The sequence below is a fragment of the Geotrypetes seraphini genome, chromosome 3 (genome assembly GCF_902459505.1).
Source record: "Geotrypetes seraphini chromosome 3, aGeoSer1.1, whole genome shotgun sequence".
NCBI lineage: Eukaryota > Metazoa > Chordata > Amphibia > Gymnophiona > Dermophiidae > Geotrypetes > Geotrypetes seraphini.
The window spans coordinates 228681072-228707534 of NC_047086.1; the positions used below are offsets into that span (position 1 = coordinate 228681072).

The 26463-nt window shown below is 45.4% G+C and overlaps 1 protein-coding gene across 4 annotated transcripts in view; it reads right to left on the reverse strand.

The window, feature by feature from the left end:
* Positions 1-26463, reverse strand: part of TIMELESS (timeless circadian regulator) — a 154843-nt gene that overhangs the window by 83143 nt on the left and 45237 nt on the right. For all 4 annotated transcript variants that reach the window (XM_033937325.1, XM_033937322.1, XM_033937321.1 and 1 more), the window contains exons 12-17: positions 24104-24321; positions 23621-23724; positions 16874-17043; positions 16662-16793; positions 14723-14877; positions 6236-6333 (exon numbers count right to left, since the gene is read on the reverse strand). In XM_033937325.1, the coding sequence (XP_033793216.1) occupies positions 6236-6333; positions 14723-14877; positions 16662-16793; positions 16874-17043; positions 23621-23724; positions 24104-24321 (877 nt within the window). The remainder of the gene's footprint in view (positions 1-6235; positions 6334-14722; positions 14878-16661; positions 16794-16873; positions 17044-23620; positions 23725-24103; positions 24322-26463) is intronic.

A 26463-nucleotide genomic window follows, 5' to 3' on the forward strand; every position in this document is an offset into this window, starting at 1 on the left:
GACATCTCCCTGGCACAGCTATATATAAAATATATTAACTGCATACAATTTGTAATTGGCTTAATATCATTAAATTGTTAAATAGAAGAGAAATTTCAATATACTTGTGCGAGTCTCTGGTGGTCATTCTCTGTTGAATGGCTATTGCAGCCTAACCTACTCATTCCCTAAAACCTACTCCCATCCAACACTATGGGCTCCTTTTACAAAGGTGCGCTAGCGTTTTTAGATCACGCACAAGATTAGTGCGCGCTAGCTGAAAAACTACCGCCTGCTTAAAAGGAGGCGGTAGCGGCTAGCGCACGCTAAAACCGCTAGCGCACCTTTGTAAAAGGAGCCCTATATGATAGATCTATTTTATGAAAACTTCAATAACCCTATACACAAACTGCATCCTCTAATCTTCCCATGCCAAACATACCCCTTTGGATCCCCTCTTCTCCCCAACTCTCCTCCTCCTCTAGAGAGCATTCCATCTGAAGAACAGCAAGGGAAAAGTTGTGTATATGTGTCCCAGAGCCAACCTCTATCCTCAGAGTTATGAATTTATCTTCAGTCCAAATCTCTTGTTGAGGAAGAAGGCTGAAAAAACAGATCACTCAAGAAATACAGTCTCTCCAAAAACTGAACACACAAACACTTCAAACTAACATAAGTTCCCTATGCAGTGTTCTGTTGCATGATCTGACACTAAACCACTCCCCCATCAAAAAATGAAATAATAATCATGTGACTATCAAAAAATCAGTTGCCAAAATTAACTGAAATGCCAACTTAGCTTTAGTGTTGTGAATTCAATGCTGCCCGACAGAGCCCTGTTTCGGTCCTTCCTCAGCGGCAGGAAGTGATTTTACAACTTGTCTCTACTTGGCACAATGGTATCTGAGCTGTGAATGATCTGGAATCTTCAGCCAAGCATAATGTCTAGAAGTTGCAGACAAGGTGTATATTGGGATTGTTTCTTCCTTCTCCTCGATCCTTTTGGCCATATATTTTCTACACTGCAGCTGCTTTTAGGACAGTTGTCGAAGCTCTTCAGCCTGCTCTGGTGGGACAGAATCAGCTAAAGACAGCATACTACGAGCTAAAGACCTCAAGTAATGCTTGTGTAGAACTAATAGGACTGGATGCAGGCAATAAGCATTGAGGCTTGAAAAGACTCTCTTCCAAACAAATCTAAGGTCCTAGCCTCTCTCCCTGGGGGAGAGATGAGGCATGAGTCCTAGTACTCCTAGCTCATTTGAGAGTGGACTCTACCACCAGAGTGGTGAGGAAGCTGGGCCCTCTTGAATTCCGGAGCCTTTTGGATACAGTACTGAGTATCCAGCTTCTTTGATGCAACCTGCACTGAGTGGGGTGTCTCAATTCCTCGTTAGTGTGTCCTTAAGAACAGGGTACAGTGGTACCAATATACCTTTCTTGGGAGGACACTCGTAGTCCAAGACTCTTTCTCAGTCTCCAACTTAAATAGCCATCTCCCAAACAAAACAGATGAATGAGAGAGGTTCTGGTGGAGACCTCCTCTCCTGAGGTGGTGAGAGAATGCCATAAGACTTCTTCTCCAAGAAGTGGATCATCATCCGAGTCTCAAGAATGGTCTCAGTCAGAGTCCTCCTCCAAGTCAGCATGGTTGGAGATGGGCTCAGCCTGCCTCTAAGCTGGTGGAACGACGTCCACGCTTCCTAGGAAGTCATGGTGCATCCCTATCTTTGGACTCCGGAGAGGCTCCTCCCCACTCAAACATCGATGACAGTGGTGCAAGCACAGAGGCTGGCTCCTGCACATGAGGCACCAGCATTGGGGCTTTGTGCACAGGCTGTTGGCAAGGTACAGAAAGGAGGGAATACTGAACCTCCATAGGAGTTAGCTATGTAACTGCAGAAACTAAACCACCTCTTCTCTGAGGATCATCTGGTACTGTTCATCAGAGATGGCAAAGGATGGGGAGCTGGTATGGTGATAGCCTGAGAAGGAGTCTGTGCTAAATCAGAAGTTGAGATCTGGCTGCCCAGCAACTGGCACACCGGCACCTCCATTAAAGAGAGGGAGCAGTTCTCTAGGTGCCAATGCTTGTTGGGAATTGGTGACCCAATATCTCAGTGCTCTCGCACCCATGGAAGATTGATATCAATGCTTTTTAGGCTTCCCTTGGCATCATCCTTCTGTGCTGATGAGAATGATGTCGAACTCGTACGTATCCTCATTGTCAGGTCTGATGCTGACCAATCCCAGGGCTAATTACCAGGGCCCAAAGTCGAGACTAGTAGAGACCTGCTCAATGCCAGTGCACTCCTAGTGGATTTTGAAGCCTAAGCAGGCATTGATGTTGTTGCTGATGATGCCAATGGAAGGGCCATCAAGGAGCCAAAAGGCTACTTGTGTCAAACCTGCTGAGTCTGCATTTAAGAACAGATAAAACAAGCATTAAAGTCATGGTCAGGTCCAAGGTACCTGATATACCAAATATGCGAGTCTATCACCTAGATGACCCGGTTACACTGGTCATCTTACTCTCTTGAAGTCACCGAGAGTCTTCTTCGATATCTCAATTGTGGTCAAATTAAATTATTTAATCTTGATCTGAAAAAGGAATATGCTCAACTCAAGGATGATACTCCAGCCCAAATAAAGGCTTAGCCTGATGAAAACAAAGGAAACTTAAAAATGCTGCTAGAAACTTGAAAAAATACTAATACAAGGAAAATTATGAAAATAAGAGGAATATTTATTTTTATTTATTTCTAAAAAAATTTAAACGCCTATAACTAAGCGGTTTGCAGCATAAAACATTCACAATGATTCAAAAAAGGACATATACAAAGAAAATATGAAGGGAAGGCACCTCTTCACATATGACACAAAAACCAAGATGACTGCATCTCAATTGCTTTGTGGACAGAGAGACTTAAGTATCACTGCTTGTACGTCAGGAAGAAGGCACCTGCAAATGCATGTTGCGGTGTAGCTAGAACTTTCTACATAATTTTTTGCTAGTTAGCTCTGTTGTGAGACTTGAGGCCTGCTTGTCATCAGAAAAATACTGCTCTGATAATCCCCTTGTCACACCATTCCCCCTGGATTTGGCCTTTCTGCTGTTAGTTCCTACTTTGAAACCACTAAGCCACCAAAACAAAAATGCCTTTTTTGTGTGTGAAAGCAACACACCTACCACTCCTAGCAGAAGTGCTTTCTTTCCTCTGAGGAAATGTTGACCTTAGCACTGCAGTCCTCACTGGTTTAAGCAGGGCCGCCATCAGAAATTTCTGGGCCCCTTACTGAGCAATCCTATTGGGCCCCCCACGCACCCCTTCCCCCCCCCCCCCCGACGCCTCCCCCCCGCCTTCTTCCATGGGCCAAATACACACATTCTTTTCTGCTAATGCTCCACCTAAGCCAGTCCCGTAAAATCTTCTCACGTCCATTGGGTGATTTGGCATAGAGGAGATATTCATAAAAAGAACGTCCGTCAAGATCTTTACTCATAGACTGTGCCATTTGCTTTAAATCATCTTCCATCATTAATCCAAATTGCACAATTCTTTGTCCTGAATGGCATCTGGCCACATTTCTGGATCCTTCCAGTCAACAAATTTATGAGCAGGCACGGAGAACGCATTTTTAAACAAATGTAGTTTATCCTTGTACTCCTTATGTAATTTTAATCATCTATGGATATGTTTGTATGTTTATTGTTCAAATGGTTTTATTTATTTCCCCAAATTTATTTTTGTTATACGCATTGAAAATATTTGATATTGCGTTTAAATCAAAATCTCAATAAACTTGAAACTTGAAACGAGTGCCCGTGAGATTGTGGGAGGGTTAAATACTCAAAACTTAGAAGAATAACAATTTACTTAAAGTTTTTGCTACGCCAGCTTTCTGGTATCTTTAGATACAGTGGCGTATGTAGCATATGTAACACCTGGGGCCCATCATTTTTTGGCACCCCCCCATCTGTAAGAAAAACATGATTTTTAGTAACAAACCACACGTCACACATGAGTACCTAGGAAAAGGCAGCATATTACATATTGCAGTGAGCAGTACATCAATACACCCATTGTAAAACTAAACAAGCCAGACCAGCACAGATCAATCCTACACTGTCAATCCTAACAGAAAACCATGTCTTTCGAACACACAGAACACAGAAAACACCTTCGCCTAGTATGGAATATGTCATCACAAACTAACCCCTCACTCTTTTACAAAACTGTAGTGAGGATTTTAGCCACAGTGGTAACAGCCCTGATGCTCATAGAATTCTGAGCATCAGAGCTGCTACCACCACGGCTGGCGCTAAAAAACGCTCCACAGTTTTGTAAAAGGGGGGATAAAATAGAAATACACAGTTTCAACGCTCTAGCTCAGAGGTGCCCAAACTTTTTGAGCTTGTGAGCTACTTTAAAATGACCAAGTCAAAATGATCTACCAACAATAAAATTAAAAAACACAAAGCACACTATACGTTGAGAAAATGTTAATTATCATTCCAATTCTGGGTTTTTTTCAAAGAGGTCAAGGCAGATGACTCTATGCATTGTCACCTCAGTAACAACCATACAAAAATAGACAAATATACACTCCATCCTTTTTATTAAACCACAATAGCAGTTTTTAGGGAAGGGAGCTGCGCTGAATGCCTAGCGCTGCTCTTGACGCTCATAGGCTCCCTGCGCTAAAAACCACTATTGCGGTTTAGTAAAAGGGGACCATATTGTAAAATATAGACAGCAGATATAAATTCAGAACTGTGCATAGTAAGTGAAGGGAAGTTTTCATCTCTGGGAATTTACCCAGTTAACTATTAAGTTATTTGGGCAAATTCCTTTGAAAACTGTGGTAATACTGCCTCCACTTTGCTAAATTTAAAATAAAATCATTTTTCCTACCTTGTCTGGTGATTTCATGAGTCTCTGGTTGCACTTTCTTCTTCTGACTGTGCATCCAATCTTTCTTCCCTTCTATCAGCCTGTATGCTTTCTCTCCTCCACACCTCATTCCCTCCCCCAACTTTTTCTTCCTCTCTCCCTGACCTTTCTTTCTTTTTTTCTGTTTCTCTTCTTTCCTTCTGTTTCCCTGCCTGCCCCCTTTCTTTCTTTCTCCCTGCCGTTCCCCAAGCCACTGCCACTGCCGCTGTCATCGGGGAACAGGACCCACCAATGGATAACAGGCCCCAAAGCCGACGCCGACGCATGCTCTCCCTGCTTCGGGCCGATCAGTCTTCCTCTCCCCGACGTCAATTCTGCCGTCGGAGAGGAAGTTCCGCCCAGCCAGGCAGCGATTGGCTGGCCCGAACTTCCTCTCCGACTGCAGAATTGACGTCGGGGAGAGGAAGACTGATCGTCCCGATAGATTAGATCGCCAAGACAAAGTGAGTCCTGGGTGATCGACTCACTTTGCCTTGGCGAGCTACTGGCGCCCCTGCCTTAGAACACTGCCTAGGACCCTGGGGGAGCCCGGGCCCCCTGTCAGCTCCGGGCCCCTGAATGCAGGACTGGTAGTACTGCCCTGATGGCGGCCCTGGGTTTAAGCCTCTTTCCACTATTTTCTTTTTTATCCATAAAGCAAATAATAGTAAGGAATATGAAAGTGTAGCTCAGGGAAAAGAGAGAGAGAGGGGGGAGACTGAAAGGGAATATTAAGAGGAGTAAAATATTCTCCTTGAGGCTTTTTCTCTCTCTCTTTCTTTTTTTTTTGGTTATTAAATGAGGCCTGGATTCCTTCCCTTCCTTTGTGCTAAACTAGTCACTAGTTCTCTAACTGGCCCAGCAGCTAGCCACACTTGAACAATGAAGGAGAAGAAAAAAAAAAAAAATCGGTGAGCTTTAAAGACATAGATTGCAAGCAATTGTTCTTTGTCTCCATCTGCTGGTTGATGTGAACAACCCATTGGTTCTTGACTGATCGGGTGGGAATAAGGAAGAGTAACTTGCCCAATGAGGATAGTTCAGAAGAAATGATGCAGAGGAAAAATGAGAAGAAATAAGGAGCTGCAGAATGAATGTACTTATGGGTAAGAGAAATTTGAACTGAATGCAAAAATGATAGGGAATCAATGTAGTGATTTAAGAAGGATTAACATGGAAGCTGTGCAATGTGCTAGATATAAATCTCATAGCTGGTATCAAATGCTTAAGAGTAAGGCAATGAGTCTGGAGGTTGGGTACAGAGATAGCTGTAATGCAATGATGGTATATGTATGCAGTCACTCCTAAGCAAGGATACTCACGGGGAAGCTCCGCAAAAAGGATATGCTTCAGTAGCAGTACCTCTTCTTCTGGCTCCAGCTCAGGTGCCCCAAAGGCATCTCCCTCTGGCCATACCTCTCTAAGGAAAATTTATGAAAGAGAAGAATGTTCACACACTATTGGAAACTGCTGTTCAATAAATCCAGAAAATACTGATAAAGGGCTCCAGATTCACCTCAGATAAGACCATCTCCTGATTTTCAGAGGTTAAAAATGTAGTTTTGTGATCATTTAGAGGCCCAAACATAGTAATGCTCCTAAATTAGCCTTTTTGAAAATTTTAGGGCAGAGCACCTACATCTTTATACAATGTAGGTTAGATAAATTTTAAGGAGCGCAAAAAGTGGGTGGCAACAAGGGCAGATTTAGAATGGGAAAAATTTAGGAGCTTAGCACTAATTTTCAGCTTATATTAAAAAAGCCCAGTGCTTCAAATTTTCTTAGTATGAGCACCACCGATTGTTATTCACTCAAACATTCTTTCTATAACTCAGTAGCAACTCTTTTCACATGAGGTACTCTACCGCATGATTCACCTGTTACTAAGGTTGCACATTGTGATTAGCACCACAATTAACAAGTTAATTATTAATTGAGATTTAAAAATGTAAGCACAATTAATAATTAATCGTGTGCCACATGCCTTCTCCTCCCCTCCCCCACAGTACAAGGTCTAGCATCTCTCTCTCCCTTCCTGGACCCGCCCAGTGTAGATTTTGAAACAGAAGTAAGTCTTTGGCTCAGCAGCACCTGCAGCAGTCATACTTAAAGGCTGCTTGTACTCTGGATGTTTATTTTTGTTCTGTATGTTTTATTTTTACTTTATTAATGATTGAAAATAAAAAAGGCTATCTGCAGCCTGCACTGTGTCTTTCCCTTTGACCCATTCTGTCCTTTCATAAAGGAGAAATTAGGTTCTTACCTGCTCATTTTCTTTCTTTTAGGCTCTCGACCTGTACAGTTCACTGATGGGTAATAGTTCACCATGACCAGCAGGTGGAGACTGAGACAAAACTTTGGCTGTAATACTAATAGCTGTGCTTCCCTCTAGTCTAATCAGTCTGCCAAATAGCCAAGCAGAACTAACATAGAGCAATACTGTTGTAAATTGCATAGAAGCCCCTTCAGCAAAACGTTCCCATAGCTGAGCCAAAGCCGCTGTTCTTTTAATCTCCCCGACCCTACAAAAATACTAGAACCCACAGAAAAAAACAAAACCACACACTCCACGCGAATCCCGTAAGAACAGACAGACAGGGTGGGGATTGTACCAGTATGGAGAGCCTAAAAGAAAGAAAATTAGCAGGTAAGAACCTAATTTCTCCTTCTTTAGCACCTCTCGAGACCAGTACAGTTCACTGATGGGACGTATCAAAGCAGTACCCATCATGGATAGATTCCCCCGGAGGGCCGCCACCAGAACATGATCACAGAACACTGTCCTGATGCGTCTGCAGAGAAGACCAAACCGCAGCCTTACAGATATCCACTGGAGGCACAAGAGAAGACTCAGTCCAAGAAGCTGCCTAACCCCAACTGGAATGAGGCTTGAGAAAATCCAGAACAGGCTTCTTCTGTTGAAGATAGGCAGAAGCGATAGTCTCTTTGATCCAGCACACAATGGTAACCTTGGAAGTGCCATCCACCTTATGAGGACCCGCTAAGAGGACAAAAAAGATGATCCGACTTCCGGAACTCCTGGGTCCGCTGAACATAAGAGCGAAGGATCTGACAGACATCCAACTTGCGCAACTGCCTCTGTTCCGAAGATCCGCGTACCACGGGCGCCGGTGCCATTCCGAAGCCACCAGGATCATGCGGCCGAGGTGCCAAGCAATGCGAAGAAGGACTGCCCACCATCGGCCACAGAGGAAACATGTACAGGAAGCCCGCTATCAGCCAAGGCTGTACCAGAGCATCCAGCCCCTCGTCCTGAACATCCCTGCATTGACTGAACCGTGGTGCTTTGACATTGACATTTGTGGCCATCAGGTCCATGACCAGCGACCCCAAGACTGCAGGACCAAGACACCACTCTCCAGTTTCTAGCACGCAATGACTGAGGAAGTCCGCCTGGACATTCTCCACTCCTGCTATGTGGAAAATCAAGATGTCCTGAAGATGAGTCTCTGCCCACATCATGAGCAGAGCAGCCTTCTGCGTCATCAGACGACTCCTGGTTCCCTCTTGACGACTCACATAAGCCACCACCATGGCATTGTCCGGGAGAACCTGAACAAACTTGCGCATCAACAACATCAGGAATGCTAGAAACACCAGCTGGATGGCTCTGTCTCCAGAACATTGATCAACCAAGACACCTCCTCCGGAGACCAGCTGCCCTGAACTGAGCGACCAAGACACTGAGCTCCCAACCGAGGAGACTGGCGTCCGTGAGAAGCACTGTCCACTGGGGCTGATCCAGACTCACTCCCTGCACCAGATTGGAAGACTGTAGCCACCAATGGAGACTGCGAAGAACTAACCCCCGAAGAGGAACGGGAGAGTCTAAATCGTGCACCTGGAACGACCACCGCTGAAGCAGAGCATGCTGAAGTGGGTGCATGTGAGCCCGGGCCCATCGAACGAAGTCCAAGGAATCCGCCATTGACCCCCAAGACCATGCGAAAAACCTGTGCCCGGGGAAGTCACTGGGAAGTCATCAGAAGGCAAATCTGCGACTGTAACTTGATCACTTGGGCCTCAGGTAGGAAGACCTTCCCCAAGCTGGTGTCGAAAAGAACCCCAAGGTACTCCAGGTGCTGAGACGAAGGGAGTCAACTGGCTCTTGGACAGGTTGACTACCCATCCCAGCGACTGCATAAACTCCATAGCCCAAGCCGTAACTCGGGAACTCTCCTGAAAAGAGTTTGCTCGAATCAACTAGTCGTCCAGATAGGGGTGAACCAGAATGCCCTACTTGCGCAAGGCCGCCGCCACAACCACTATAATCTTGGTGAACGTCCACAGAACTGTGGCCAGACTAAAAGGAAGCGCACAAACTGATAGTGCCATCCCAAGATTGCAAAGCGCAGGAACCTCTGATGTGAGGCGCGAATCGGAACATGTAAGTAGGCCTCCTTCAGATCAAGAGAGGTCAGAAATTCCCCCGGCTGAACCTCCAGAATGACAGATCTCAGGGTCTCCATGTGAAAAGATGGAACTTGCAGAGCCCCTGTTGACCCCCTTTAGATCCAAGATAAGCCAAAAATTCCCCTCTTTCTTGGGCACCACGAAGTAAATCGAATACCGGCCGGTGCCACTCTTCTGCAGAGGCATGGGACTCTACCGCTTTGATATATAGCAGTTTTTGAAGTGTCAGGCAAAAGGCCGGCTTCTTCCATGCCGCCTGACAAGGAGAAGTGAGAAAGTGATCTGGCAAGGAGTGGTAAAACTCCAGAACATAAGCATCCTAAATCACCTCCAGGACCCACTGATCCGTTGTGATCTCGGTCCATCCCTAGTAAAAGTCTTGCATCTGAGCGCCCAACGGAACCAAGGGAGGTGCTGGCAAGGAATTATTGGGTGGGACAGGCTGCGGAGGAATCACATCCCCCTGATGGGCTCCCCGAAAGGACTGCATGCTCTGAAAGAAACCCAGAGGCAGGAAAAGCAGCAGCCTCTAGACCAGGGCGATATCTGGGGAAATCACGCAAATGCCCCCGAGCAATGCCACCCTGCACAGGTGGGCACGATCTTCAGGAAGGCAGGACACCTTAGAGTCCATTAAGGTCTGAACCAACTTGTCCAAATCCTCGCCAAAAGGGAAATTTTGTCAGCTTAGCCTTTGATGCCGCATTCAGTGACCAAGCCTGGAACCATAAGGTACAAGCGGCCACCCCGAGAGTCATGGACTTGGCCGATGCCCGTAACAGATCATACATGACATCAGAGAGATAAGAAGCACTCATCTCAATTTTGGCAATTTCCTGTTCCACCAAGGACCAGTCATCAGACTCACGGTCAAAGACACGCATGGCCCACTGAAAACAAGCCCTAGCTACCAGACTGCCACTGCCATCACATCACAAGGGAAGTGACATCAAAATTCTGCTTAAGGAGGGACTCTAATCTACGCTCTTCAAGAGTCCCTCAAGGCTGAGCGGCCCTCAACAGGCACCGTATGCCGCTTCGCAATGGCTAAGACCACCGCGTCCACCACTGGCGATTTCAAGGTATCCCTATCCCACACTGGGATGGGATACAGGCAAGCCATAAAGCTTGCAAAAAGAAAGGGCGCCTCCGGAGCTTTACATTGCACAAGCACACAATATCCCAAATATCCTGATGCACAGGAAAAGAGTGGGATGCTGAGTGTATCCCCCGAAGCAGAGGGTCCACCACATGCTGGGGCTCCTTCACGTCATCTTCAAAGAGCAGCTCTGGAGCTCTTCCCACTGAAAGATGCGCACTACCGACGCATCCTCGCTAGCTGACGGAACTGAAAAACCACCGCCAGTGGCATTCGTCCTCCTGAGAGGATCCTGGAGGACTCCCAAAGGGTCCAGGTCCTCATGAAGAGAAAATTGCTCCCCATAGAAAAAATCATCATCCCAAGAGACCCTCGGCCATTTAGATGACAGAGGAGACAGGGACGAAACTGGTACTGAGGGGGGGGGGGGCCGAACCAGAGTGGACGCAGAACAGACTCCACTGGCTCTCTAAGCCATATGCCTTGCAGGTATCGGTAGCAAGACTTACAGATGAGGCACCTCTAGAAATATTTTGGGGAGGTGGAGAAAATGGGGGGAGGGACTCAACTCATGACTCGTCGAATGCGACATCCCCAAGATCAGATAGACCCAATAGGGTCCCCCAAAATAGGGTTCCCCCAAGCTCAATCTGGCACCAAACGGGGACTAGAAGGCCCTAAACAACTTCCAACAGGCCTACACTAACTATTTTCAGGGAAGACTGGCACAACTTACCACACCTACTGAGACTGAGAACAGACTGGTTAGACTAGAGGGAAACACAGCTTTTAGTATTACACTTCTCCCTCCATATCCGCGGCTTCGCTTAGTCGCAATTTTCGGCTGCTGACTCCACCCCCAAAAGTTACATCATCATTAAAGTTCTTTTTCCTTTTACTGTACCGATAAAAAAAAAGTTTATTGCTTACCATTCACTCTGAAAATCGCTGCTTCCATGCTTTCTCCCACAAAATCGCTGCTTCCCAGTGTGCACTGAGAAAAACGCTGCTTCCCAGCATCCATAGAGAGAAAGGCTTCTTCCCAGCATGCATGGAGAAAATCACTGGGAATCGCTGCTTGCCTGCTATTAGCCCTAAATTCTCTGTATCGCTGAAAATTGCTGCTTGCCTGCTATTTGCCATAAATTCTCTTTGATTTGCTGGTAATCACTGCTTGCTTGCTCCAAGCCCTGAAATCGCTGGGAATCACTGCTTGCTTGCTCCAAGCCCTGAAATCACTGAGAATCGCTGCTTACCTGTTCCAAGCCCTTAATTCTTTGGGAATCGCTAGGAATCGTTGGGAATCACTGCTTGCCTGCTCCAAGCCCTGAAATCGCTGCTTGCCTCTCCTTCAGGAGAGTATGAAGGGTATTAACGTAGAACAAAATCTTTTCCAGAGAAAGGAAAATGGTAAAAACCAGAGGACATAATTTGAGGTTGAGGGGTGGTAGATTCAGGGGCAATGTTAGGAAATTCTACTTTACGGAGAGGGTAGTGGATGCCTGGAATGCGCTCCCAAGAGAGGTGGTGGAGAGTAAAACTGTGACTGAGTTCAAAGAAGTGTGAGATGAGCACAGAGGATCTAGAATCAGAAAATAATATTAAATATTGAACTAGGCCATTACTGGGCAGACTTGCACGGTCTGTGTCTGTGTATGGCCGTTTGGTGGAGGATGGGCTGGGGAGGGCTTCAATGGCTGGGAGGGTGTAGATGGGCTGGAGTAAGTCTTAACAGAGATTTTGGCAGTTGGAACCCAAGCACAGTACCGGGTAAAGCTTTGGATTCTTGCGCAGAAATAGCTAAGAAGAAAAAAAAAAAAAAAATTTAAATTGAATCAGGTTGGGCAGACTGGATGGACCATTCGGGTCTTTATCTGCCGTCATCTACTATGTTACTATGTAGATCAGGTCTCCTACCATGGCTACAAAGAGCAAGAGTTCAACCGCTACCGATAGTGCTCCCAAAAGGGAAAAAAAATTAAAACCTTACAAGAAAAGGTAGAATTACTGGATATGCTTCAGAGACTAAAGTTATCCGCTGTTGCTCGACATTATGGCATAAATAAGTCAACTGTTGGGTACATAAAAGAATGAAAAACAAATCCGTGAAGCTGCTGCGGCAGCTGCATTAGCAGCTGCGAAGAAATTACATGTTGTGCGAGATGCCAATCTCTTTCGGACGGAAGCTGCAACATTTCTGTGGGTGCAGGATTGCTACAAAAAGAGAATCCCGCTAGACTTTGTGATAAGAGGAAAGGCTAAGTCTTTACATGAATACTTGAAGAGGAGGGAAGGTGAACTGTCACAATTCATCGACTTTCTGGCCAGTAAAGGGTGGTTTGATAAATTCCATCACATGTATGGCCTGCAAAATGTGAGAGTGACAGGAGAACAGCATCTGCCAACCAAGAGGCAGCTAGAGAGTTCCCTTCTACCTTTAAGGCAATTATTGAAGAGAAGGGATATGAACCTGAGCAGGCATTCAATACCGATGAAACTACTCTCTTTTGGAAGAAAATGCCACAGAGGACTTTCATTAGCAAAGAGGATAAGCGAGCACCAGGTTTCAAGGCTGCAAGGGATAGATTAACCATGCTCTTTTGTGCAAATGCAGTAGGCCATATGATAAAGCCAGCCCTGATTTATAAAGCCGCAAACCCCCGAGCCTTGAAGGGAAAAGATAAGTTCCAGCTGCCTGTTTACTGGATGAGCAACAAGAAGGCTTGGACAACCAGGGCTCTGTTCCTAGAATGCCAGAAGTAAGAAAATACCTGGCCAATAAAGGAATTGAATTTAAGGTTCTGTTGGTATTGGACAATGCCCCTGGCCACCCAGACACACATGAGTTCCACATTGAGGATGTTGAGATCATCTACTTGCCCCCCAACACAACATCTATCATCCAGCCTCTCAACCAGGGGGTAATAAGAACCTTCAAAGCACACTGCACACGGTATTCATTGGAGAGGATTGTCCACGCTATGGATGAAGGCCCCAATGTGGAGAGTATCATGAAAAATTGGAAGGAATTCACTATTGTGGATGCCATCAATATTATTGAAAGAGCGGTGAAAAGCTGTCAAGCCAGAGACTTGTGCTGGAAGAATCTTTGGCCTGAATGTGTAAAAAGGGATAACACTGTCAATATCACAGAGCAAGGCCAAGAAATTATGGAAAACATCATTGACTTGGCAAAGCAGGTGGGTGGGGAAGGCTTTGAATATATGGATATGGAGGATATTCAAGACTTAATAGACACCAGAGCAAATGAACTAACGGAAGATGATCTCATTGACCTTACTGCTCCTGAAGGAGAGGCAATACCAGATGAAGAAGAGGAAGGAGGATTAGAAGAAGTGCTAGAAGACAAGTTTACACTGGGTAATATTGCAGAGGGCACACACAGGTTCAACGGTGCAATTGACTTTTCCTATGACATCGACCCATCCATGATATGTATGTTAAAGATGAGGGAGTTAGCAGAAGCAGCGATTTCTACATACAAAAATATATACAAAGAGATGATGAAGCAGAAGACCCAGACAGAAATCACAATGTATTTCCCAAGGATACCTAGAGTCAGTGCCTCTCTATCCACTGCCTCACAATCCACCTGTTCCACCCATGAGGAGGCATCCCCTTTTGTCTCTTCGTTTTCCTCCTACTGAAGACCCAGTTCCACTGCATGAGGAGGCCCCTGATGTTCACTTATCCTCTTCGTCTCCTCCTCCTGCAATACTTGTACAGGACGATGAGGATGAAGACACTGCCTGAGTATTGTTTCGTACTGTATACAGTACAATACAATACGGATACTGTATTCCAGTACTGAACTCTCAGTATTGAACTTTTTTTTTTTTGCCCTAAGATTATAACTGTACAGGTATTGTTGTCTAATAAAAATTTGCGAATTTCAATAGTAGTAATAGTGGCTTATTTAAAAAACCGTGAACAACAGTAGAAAAGTTATTCACGGTTTCAATAATAAAAATGATGGCGTTTTCTAAAAACCGTGAACAACATATAAAAAGTTATTCATGGTTTTTCCATATTCGCGCCTATGGTCCATCAGCATCCCCCGCAAATACAGAGGGAGAAGTGTACAGCCAAAGTTTGGTCTCAGACTCCACCTGCTGGTCATGGTGAGCTATTACTCATCAGTGAACTGTACCGGTCTGGAGAGATGCTAAAGAATGGCAATATATCAAGTCCCATCTCCTTTCTCTTTCCCTTTCCCTTCTCATGATCGCTAATACTGCTTTCACTATGGGGTTACCTGGCAGCACGAAGAAGGCTTAGGGCTTCTGAGCCACGGCTGGTCAACAGGCAATCCTGAATCTTCATCATGGCATCTGCTCTCTGCTCCTCCACTGGCACCTCCGAAGCTGCATCAAAAGGTACCACTATGTCCTCAGGGAGGCTTACAGTGCCCTAGAACCCCCCAACAAGAGAGACCTGATCTTAGAAAACAGTGCATCAAGGAGAAATTAGAACTTACCTACCTGATAATTTTCTTTCCTTCAATCTCACTAGATCAGTCCAGAACCCATGTTAAGAATCTGCTGCCTGCTTGTCCTGGGATAAATAATGCTGTGAACTGTCTCTAGAATCATTTGGGAGGGAGGCAAAAAGGGACCTACTAAAGATGTGTCATTCAACAAAAATTATAATACCGTATCTTCAAGTTCCAGTTGAGCTGGTGGAGTTTGGAGTATGAGAAATTCCACTGCTTCAGCTGAATGAGTCCTGCAAGAACTGACGGAAGCCATTCAGGGAGTGGCACAGGACAAGGCAGGCATGCAAAAAGCTTGCACCTGCCACTTCCGGAAGACATCAGGAGGCAGCCATCCAGTGAGGGAAGGGCAGAAGAGCAGAAAGCTCCTGCTAATACAGCACTGGACCACCAGGATTAATAAAAGGTACTGACGTACCGGGGGGGAGCAGGGGCCCTGTCTTCCTGCCTGCCCCTAGGCCAGCCTGCCTGCCACGTCCTGGCCTACCACTAGACCACCAGAGGGGGGGGGGACAGGGTACAGAGCCTAGCAGGGAGGGGGGAAAAGGGGGCAGAATCTGGCAAGGAGTGTGAGGTTGGGTGCAGAGTCTGGCAGGGAGAATTTGGTTTAGAATGCTTTTTTTCTTGTTTTCTTCCTCTAAATCTAGGGTGCGTCTTATGGAGCGAAAAATATGTCTCCATTGGCACTACCATTGGGGGGAGGAGGGAAGAGAGAGAGGGGGCAATGGAGTAAACAATGTAAGCGCCACAAGGAGATGTAACAAAAAGGAAGGTTGAGGGCCATGAAGAGAAATTCCAAACTGAGGTTCCCCCAGGAGATATAAAAATAGGAGGTAAAAAGATTCAATAATCTTAACACCAAGATTCTTCTACTCACAATCAAATTTCTTCCTGAAGATGACACCTATATTTACAACTGCTCCATTCCTCACAAATTCCTTTCTTTAACCAGCTTTTCTTTTTTTATCTGTCTACACTGATGATAGAATGAAGGAAACGAAGGAGGGACCCACAGATTTCTGGATATGGCCTTGCTAGCTATTGTTCTCCAACAGCTATTCCCCTTATTCAACTAGTGATCGGTTAATTTAATGAAACAAGAGCAAGTCTTAGCTAACCAGCCAGAAGCTGCACAACCACCCTCCACCTGCTGAGGATAGAAAAATATTGACCTTTTACAGCTGCATAGTACCCTTACAGAGCAGAGCTCTAAATTCTGTATTCTCTATCACCACCTGCTGACCAATAGACAACACCCATAGGTTTTGGACCAGACTGATTTACAGGGTACACTGTTTTAGACAGAGAAACCAAATTAATGTAAAAGAAATAAAGCAGAACTTAATCTTTCTGGTGCTGTGATCCCCCCCCACATGGTCACAGAAAGTATATGACTCCTTAAGAGGCACAGGCCTATGACTAATGAAGGACCAACTCAGGTTGTGACCCCAATGTTTGGGAAGCCCCAATATAAGGTATACATGTTTTTATACAAGGTATAGTGTAGAAAAGACTATATAGTATTGCAATAAAATATTTGCCATACAATATTACAGCAATACCAGTAATGGCTACATGAAGATGTATCTTGCATTCAGTCTTCCTTCTACTTGCAGTGTTTCTGTTCAGGTATTAGTTTGGGACAAAAGATTGAGCTGCAAAACTTCATTTTCTTTTGACACTGCAGTGGTTCCCTGCTTACCTTGGAACATTCACCGAGTTGTTCAAAAAGAGCCTGCCATAGCACCTCCAGATCCTGGGGTGTCTTTTGGTGCAACTCTGACACAGCTGGAAGAATCTTAGATGTTTTTTTCTTCTTTTTCACTCTCTTATTCTATAGCAGGGAGAAAGCCTACTTAGCATCAAATGTGAGAAATGGAAAAATAAGAAAGGGAAATGGAAAGTAAAACCTACCTGGACCACAAGGTTGTTCCTCCCTTTACTGAACTTCTCCAGCATCTTGAGGAACAGATGCACAGTCTCTACCAGATCTTTCAAGAAGGACTGGGGCTGTTTGGTCTCGTCAAACTTTCGGAACAGGGCCAGGAAGAGCTCCCTGTATTCCATCAGATAGAAAATGTTACCTAAAATAAAGAAAAAGGGATAAAGAAAAGGAAAAAATTGTTCTTGACTGCTAAATTTTCTTTCCTTGAATCCAGATGTATGGATTTTGCCTCTATACCAGCAGATAGAGAAAGAACAAAAAGCTTGCAGATCCTGCCCTATACAGAGTATTGTTTAACCTACAGCTTCTCAGTGTTTCTATTAAAAAGAAAAAGGATAACCCCTCCCCCCAAGTTCCCACCAACACCACTCTACTATACCAAGGTGTTCCACAAAAAGGAATACCTATCAAGAATAAACCACAGTTCAGATAAATATGGGCAGGTGTTGGATTACATAAGAACATAAGCATCGCCTCTGCCGAGTCAGACCATAGGTCCATCGTGCCCAGCAGTCCGCTCCCGCGGTGGCCCCCCCCCAGGTCAGTGACCTGTAAGTGATCCTTTACTTAAGACATTTTATCCTATATAGTACCCCTGTAACTAACTATACCCCTCAATCCCCTTTTCCTTCAGTAACTTGTCCAACCCCTTTTTGAAACCCAAAATCGTACTCTGCTCTACCACCTCCTCCGGAAGCACATTTCAGGTATCCACCACCCTCAGAGTGAAGAAGAACTTCCTAGCATTTGTTCTGAATCTGTCTCCCTTCAATTTTCTTGAGTGCCCTCTTGTTTTTGTTTCCCCTGCCAGTCTGAAGAATCTGCCCCCCTCTACCTTCTCTATACCCTTTATGATCTTGTAAGTTTCTATCATGTCCCCTCTAAGTCTCTGTTTTTCCAGGGAAAAGAGCCCCAGTTTCTCCAGCCTCTCAGCATATGAAAGGTCTTCCATGCCCTTTATCATTTTTGTTGCTCTTCTCTAGACCCGCTCGAGTGTCGCCATATCCTTCTTAAGGTACGGCGACCAGTATTGGACGCAGTACTCCAGATGCGGGCGTACTATCGCCCGATATAGCGGCAGGATAACTTCTTTGGTTTTGGTAGTGATTCCTTTTTTGATAATGCCCAACATTCTGTTCACCTTCTTTGAGGCCGCTACGCATTGTGCTCCCGACTTCATTGATTGGTCCACTAAAACCCCCAAGTCCCTTTCTAGGTTGCTTTTCCCCAATACCATTCCCCCCATCTTGTAATTGTACATCGGGTTTCCTTTCCCTATGTGAAAGACTTTGCATTTCTCTACATTGAAGCACATTTGCCATTTATTTGCCCATTCACTCAATTTGTTCAGGTCCCTTTGTAGTTCTTTACATTCTTCAACCGTTCTAACCCTACTGGAGAGTTTTGTGTCATCCGCAAATTTTATAACTTCGTACTTCGTCCCCACTTCCAGGTCATTAATGAATATATTGAACAGCAGTGGTCCCAGCACTGATCCCTGCGGGACACCGCTCGTTGACTGCTTCCCAGTCAGAGTAGTGTCCTTTTACTCCTACCCTCTGCTTCCTGTCTGCCAGCCAATTACAGATCCATCTGTGCACGTCCCCTTCCACCCCGTGGTTCCACAGTTTCCTTAGCAGGCGCTCATGGGGTACCTTGTCGAAGGCTTTTTGGAAGTCCAGATATATGATGTCTATGGGGTCACCTTTGTCCAACTGTTCGTTTATCCCCTCGAAGAAGTGCAGTAGGTTCGTTTGGCAGGATCTTCCTTTACAGAAACCATGCTGGCTGGTTCTCATCAGATTATTTCTTTCTATATGCTCATTGATGCTGTCTTTGATTAATGATTCAGCCATCTTCCCCGGAACTGAGGTCAAGCTCACCGGTCTGTAGTTCCCCGGGTCGCCTCTGGATCCCTTTTTGAAGATAGGTGTAACATTCGCTATCCTCCAATCCTCCGGGACTACCCCTGTTTTCAAGGATAGGTTGCAAATCTTCTGTAGTAACTCCGCTATTTCGTCTCTAAGCTCCTTCAGTATTCTCGGGCGGATTCTATCTGGTCCCGGCGATTTGTCAGTTTTTAGTCTATCTATCTGTTTGAGTATATCCTCGAGGCTCACCTCTAGTGATAATAATTTTTCCTCTTGATCCCCCTTGAAGGTTTTTTCCGGTTCCGGCACTTTGGATGTGTCCTCTTTTGTGAAGACTGACGAGAAGAACGTGTTTAATCTGTCTGCTACCTCCTTTACCATTCCTTTCCTGCTTCCCTCATCCAGGGGTCCCACTTCCTCCCTTGCCAGTTGTTTTCCTTTCACATATCGAAAGAATGGTTTAAAATTTCGTGCCTCCTTGGCAAGTCTCTCCTCATACTCTTTTCGCTGTTCTGACCACACGGTGACATTCTTTTTGATGTTTCACGTGCTCTTTCCAGTTTTCCTCAGTTTTATTCTTTTTCCACTTTTTGAATGATTTTTTCTTGTCTCCTATCACCTACTTAACTTCATTGGTTATCCATGCCGGGTCTTTTGTTTGATTCTTTTTGCTCCCTTTTCTAAATCTGGGTATATACAGGTTTTGCACCTCGTTTACCGTGTCCTTGAATGGAGCTGTTCTTGAGTTTTCTCTTTACCATTCGCCTCATGGCGTCATAGTTCCCTTTTTTGAAGTTAAACGCTGTTGCAATGGTTCTCTTCCCCTTTGGCATTTCTATTTCCACTTGGAATCGGATCATTTCTATTTCCACCGTCTGTGTTTTCCTAGAGCTGTTCTTGAGTTTTATCTTTAGGATTCAAGGAAAAAATAATTAGCAGGTAAGGACCTTTTTCTTCATTCATGTCCACCAGACATGCAATGTATGGGATGCAACAAAGGACCCTTTAACCTGGGAAGGCCCCTGAAATACTGGCCCCGAGAATGCTGACACCAAATGCTTTGTCCTCCTTGGCTTAACACTGATATGATAATATCATGCAAAGGTGTGTAAAGACAACACAGTCGCCCTGCAAATTTCCAGAGAAACTACAGGCAATTCAGCCCAAGATGTAACCCGAGACCTAGTATAGAGAGCTCTTAGCCTTCAGGGACTATATACCCCTTCAAAACCACCGAAACACACTGGTCACCATCAAATAACATATCCATGCTCCAAGCATCTTCAAACGACAGTTCCTAAAAGCCCATAATCCTCTTTTCAAAGAGAGGGTAAGAAGGCTACCTGATTGAGAAGAAAGGCTGACACCACCTTAGGCAAAAAGCACAGCACTGAGTAAAGAGAAACACTTGCCTCCATAAGGCAGGAGAACACCTGAAGTTTCAAAATATGCTTCATGGAACAAATAGACACCATTTTAAGCATAATATCCTTCAAGGACACCCAGCAGACCAAGTTTAGGTCATAGACTGGAACAGAGAATAGCAAAATTTTTCCCCGTCCCCCAAAGAAACTCAATTTCCCCATCCCCGCGAGTTTTGTCGCTATCCCCATCATGGCCCCATTCCTGTAGCTCTGACTTAACTGCACAAGCCTTGAACACTTATGATTTTAAAGTGCTTAAGGCTTGTACAGGTGAGGCTGTCCTCATCTGCACAAGCTTCAAATATTTTAAAATCATAAGTGCTTGCAGGAATGGAGCAGGGACAGGAAAAGAGCTCACGGGGATGGGACAGGAAGGTAAAATTATGTTCTTACCTGTTAATTTTCTTTCCTTTAGAAGCAGCAGATGAATCCAGAGACTAGTGGGTATAGCTCACATCGACCAGCAGGTGGAGATAGAGAACTGATTAACAGTTGGCCTTAAAGCCTGGTGTTCCTCCTGTTGATTCAGTTATGCACCTTGCCCAAGCATCCCGAAAGGAGAATGAGCATCCACAAAACTTCATTCCAGTAGAAAATGTGTAAGTCAGAAATGCAATAATACAATTACCAACCATACCCCAACTGCAACAAATAAACAAACACCCAGACAGACAGTCCACTGGGGAGGGGCTCTGGATTCATCTGCTGCTTCTAAAGGAAAGAAAATTAACAGGTAAGAACATAATTTTACCTTCCTTAGCAAAGCAGCAGATGAATCCAGAGACTAGTGGAATGTAGCAAAGCAAAATCAAACTGGGTGGGACGCCAATGCCGCCTCCGCCAGCACTGAGGCGCCAAAACATGCCTCCGTACGGGCCGCTACGTCTAAACGGTAATGCTTCGAAAAGGTATTCCCAGACCACCAAGTGGCCGCCCGGCAAATTTCCTCCAAAGACATACCACCAGACTCCGCCCAAGACGTAGCCAATGCTCGAGTCGAATGAGCATGAAGGTGCTCCGGTACTTGCTTCCCCTTCAACAAATAAGCCGAATCAATCGCCTCTTTGACCCAACGAGCAATGGACACTTTAGACGCAGCCATACCCTTGTTTTTGCCTGCGAATAACACGAAGAGATGGTCCAACCGACGAAAATCATTCGTCACTCCCAAAGAATGAAGAAAGAACTCCTGCAGCGTCAAAGGAAACCCCTCAATCAATCGGAGGGGAGGGTGGAGAAGGGACCTGGGAGGGCCCAGGTGTAACTCCCAAAGCCGGCACCGCTCAGCCAGGCACCCCCGTCCTGCTGAAGAGAGCTAGTCTCAACAGAGGAATCCAAAGGAACACCAATTTACTCGGCCCCAGCCAGAATCCAGGAGCTAGAGAGCTAGCTCAACCCCTGCTGGGAGATAGAGCAAAACTGAATCAACAGGAGGAACACCAGGCTTTAAGGCCAACTGTTAATCAGTTCTCTATCTCCACCTGCTGGTCGATGTGAGCTATACCCACTAGTCTCTGGATTCATCTGCTGCTTTGCTAAGGAAAATGAGTTCCCCTGGGGACGGAGGAAAAATTGTCCCTGTGTCATTCTCTAGACTGGAATAAAGAAGTGTAATGGAGGCCTAAAATAGATACATCCTCCAAGAAACAAACTACATCAGCGAATAAGGTCCCCCTGCAGCCAACTTCTGGACAATACTCAGACTGGAAGAGCCTCACCAGTGGGGTGCCGCAGGGCTCGGTGCTCGGACCCGTGCTCTTCAACATATTTATAAACGATCTGTAAATTGGAATGATGAGTGAGGTGATTAAATTTGTGGATGATACGAAGTTATTCAGAGTAGTGAAGACACAGGGGGACTGTGAAGATCTGCAATGTGGTATAACCACGCTCGAGAAATGGGCAGCGAAATAGCAAATGAGGTTCAACATAGATAAGTGTAAGGTGATGCATGTCAGTAACAAAAATCTCATACACGAATACAGGATGTCCGGGGCAGTACTTGGAGAGACGCCCCCAGGAAAGAGACTTGGGAGTACTGGTCGACAAGTCGATAAAGATGTCCGTGTAATGTGCGGCGGCGAAAAAGGCAAACAAAATGCTAGGAATGATTAAGAAGGGGATCACGAACAGATCAGAGAAGGTCATCATGCCGCTGTACCGGGCCATGGTGCGCCCTCACCTAGAGTACTGTGTCCAGCACTGGTCGCCGTACAAGAAGAAGGATACGGTACTACTCAAAAGGGTCCAGAGAAGAGCAACTAAAATGGTAAAGGGGCTGGAGGAGTTGCCGTACAGTGAGAGATTAGAGAAACTGGGCCTCTTCTCCCTTGAAAAGAGGAGACTGAAAGGGGACATGATCGAAACATTCAAGATACTGAAGGGAATAGACTTAGTAGATAAAGGCAGGTTGTTCACCCTCTCCAAGGTAGGGAGAATGAGAGGGCACTCTCTAAAGTTAAAAGGGGATAGATTCCGTACAAACGCAAGGAAGTTCTTCTTCATCCAGAGAATGGTAGAAATCTGGAACGCTCTTCAGGAGGCTGTTATAAGGGAAAACAACCTCCAGGGATTCAAGACAAGGTTAGATAAGTTCCTGCTGAAACAGAACGAACGCAAGTAGGACTGGTCTCGGTTAGGGCATTGGTCTTTGACATAAGGGCCGCCGCGGGAGCAGTATGCTCAGAAACTACCACCTGACAATCTGAAAGCACTCAAGAAAAATTGCACTTCATGACAACACTGGTGCTACCAAGTCACTCAACAAGATCTGCAGCTCCAAAGCTAATGCTGCTCCTGGTGGGTCAAACTGCTGCTGCCACTGCCTAAAAGAGCTGCAATAACTGGTCCAGTCATTGCTAGCATCTCTTTATCCAATGCCTAATCGAGCAATGTTAAATACCTTCCCTCCTTCCAAAATATCTATCTCAAGGTGAGTGTGTGAGGAATCAGTTCAGACTAGGTGAAACGATCCAGAATTCTCCAGATGTCACGCCAATGGCCCAGTCAGCAGTCCTTCACAAACAACTCTCCAACCAATTCCTTGGAAGCACTCCATAAAGGGGAAAAAAACCTTCTCATAACAACTGTACAGATGACCTCTCTGGGGACTGCTGGGGACAGAACGTTGAGAAGCTGTACCCTATATGGTGTAAAATCTGCAAACATTTGCTCTCTCTCCTTTTGTTGGTAGAAAAGAAAAACTCATACATCTGGACTGGTCTGGTGGACAAGAAAAGCAGGTTCATACACCCGTATGCATGCTGACACACACACAATAAAGGAAATTTTAAAAATGAAATGCTTAAGGCTCAAAAAATTTGCATATCTAGAAATGCTATAAATATGATTAATGATAGGAATAGAATTTGCGGAATTAAAAATATCTATGTTTCAAAAGCCACTCTTGAGGAAGACTCACTTTTGATGATCCTGCTGCTCTCTCGGACAGCTTCCTCTTTACAGAGATCCATTTCGTGGATTGTGGTCAGCAGCTCCTGATAGGCCTTGAGAGCCAAGTGCATTCTTGGACAAACAAGAAGCAAAATGGTGAGAGGAATAAAAGAAGCAACCACCCCCACAACGCCACTTTGTCAGTATAACTATACATATTCATTCACTAATAAACCTGGATACATATATACAGAAGTCAACTTGTAGGCTTTTCGAGTAATTTCACTTTTTTTTCCTGAAGACATACTGATTCAGTCCTAGTTTTATCCCCACTACATACAGGGGGATTGAATTTCCTGCTTTTCCAAGGAAAAATAGTTTTGCAAGTCCAGGTAGGCAAACAGGCTTTGGGAATAAAACCAAAATTGGATCAATCTATCCTGAAAGAATGGAGCTAACTGTCACCCCCACACTGTCCACTCCTTAACATGCATACAACCTTAACTTTTACCTTCGAGACCAAGATACAGCCTCCTTTTTGTCAGTCATCATCATCTCATAATAATTAGTAAGGTTCTGCTCAACAAAGTGGAATGTTCGAATGCTGACTGTCTCCGACACCAGCTCTGGGCGGAAGCGATGGAGCCGGTTGAAGGCCATGAAGAAGGCCAGGGCCCAGAGATAATAGGTTTCATCATGCTGCTGCGCCTTTTCTCGAATCAGGTGGTCCTAGAGAAGATCAATGAGATAGCATTAAGAACAAGTAGGCTTCTTGTGCTTCAGGCACTGCGCCTCTGCTGCATCTCACCTAGCAGCAACCAGATCCTATCCCCAAGTTTTCTCTATCCCTGCATTATCCTGCACCATGTGCTCTCTTTTCACTATATGTCATTCTCCAGCTCCCTCATCTTGTAACAGTACCTCTTATTATTCAATGCAGTGGCTTATAGCATTGGTGCTCAACTCAGTACTTATACAGAAATATAAAAAAATGACAGCAGATAAAAACCATGTAGCATATCAAACCTGTCCATCCATATCAACTGCTAAGCTTTACAATCCCTTTCTTTCCCTACAAGATAAAGGAATTCCCTGGGTTATGAACATCTGACTTAAGAACATAAGAAGTTGCCTCCACTGGGTCAGACCAGAGGTCCATTGCGCCCAGCGGTCCGCTCCCGTGGCAGCCCATCAGGCCTATGATCTGTAAAGTGGTCCCTGACTATTCCTATAACCTACCTCTACTTCTATCTGTACCCCTCAATTCCCTTATCCTTTAGTAACCTATCTAAACCTTCCTTGAACCCCTGTAGCGTGCTCTGGCCTATCACAACCTCCGGAAGCGCGTTCCATGTGTCAACCACCCTCTGGGTAAAAAAGAACTTCCTAGCGTTTGTCCTAAACCTGTCCTCTTTCAATTTCTCTGAGTGCCCCTTTGTACTTGTGGTTCCCCACAGTCTGAAGAATCTGTCCCTGTCTATCTTCTCTATGCCCTTCAGGATTTTGAAGGTTTCTAGCATGTCTCCTCTAAGTCTCCGCTTTTCCAGGGAGAATAGCCCCAGCATTTCCAACCTTTCAGCATATGAAAAGTTTTCCATACCTTTTATCAGTTTAGTCGCTCTTCTCTGAACTCCCTCAAGTACTGCCATGTCCTTCTTGAGGTAAGGCGACCAGTACTGGACACAGTACTCCAGATGTGGGCGCGCCATTGCACAATACAGCGGCATGATGACTTCCTTCGTCCTGGTACCCTTTTTAATGATACCCAACATTCTGTTTGCCTTCTTTGAGGCTGTCGCACACTGTGCTGATGCTTTTAATGTTGTGTCCACCATCACCCCCAGGTCTCTTTCAAGGTTGCTTACCCCTAGCAATGATCCCCCCATTTTGTAGCTGAACATCGGGTTCTTTTTCCCTACATGCATGACCTTGCATTTCTCTATGTTAAAGCTCATTTGCTACTTTTTTGCCCATTTTTCCAGCCTCATTAGGTCCCTTTGCAGGTCTTCGCAGTCTTCCGCGGTTCTAACCCTGCTGCAGAGTTTGGTGTCATCAGCAAATTTAATAACCTCACATTTTGTTCCCGCCTCCAGGTCGTTAATAAATATATTGAACAGGAGCGGTCCCAGCACCGACCCCTGTGGAACTCCGCTCATGACCCATTGCCAGTCTGAGTAATGGCCCTTTACTCCAACCCTCTGTTTCCTGCCTGCCAGCCAGTGTTTGATCCATCGGTGGACATCCCCTTGCACCCCGTGGTTCCACAGCTTCTTAAGCAGCCGTTCGTGGGGTACCTTGTCGAAGGCTTTTTGGAAGTCACGGTAAATGATGTCAATGGATTCCCCTTTATCCATCTGGCTGTTTATTCCCTCAAAGAAGTACAGTAAGTTCGTGAGGCACGACCTTCCCTTGCAGAAGCCGTGCTGGCTCGCCTTCAGCTGTCCATTATTTTCTATGTGTTCGCAGATGCTGTCCTTAACCAGTGCTTCCATCATCTTTCCTGGAACCGAGGTCAAGCTCACCGGCCTGTAGTTTCCCGGGTCACCCCTTGATCCCTTCTTAAAGATGGGCGTGACATTTGCTACTTCAGACTTATACTTACAAACGCAGCCATCACCCTCTCGCTTTCACCGTGCGGGTCTGGCATCTCTGTTTTTCCCCTGCCAGCGCATTCCCAAAGTAGCAGAAGAGCAGTTCTAAAGAAGCCTGACCCAGTAAGGCTATTCTTATGTTCTTATGTCTGCTTTCACATCCGGTGCATTCTGGAAACAAAGATGATTTGGCAGCGGTGGAGGACAGCTGGGTCCAGAGGGATGCAGTAGTGCAAGAGGAGAGAAAAAGCCATGCCCTGAGGCATGGGGGAGCAGTGGA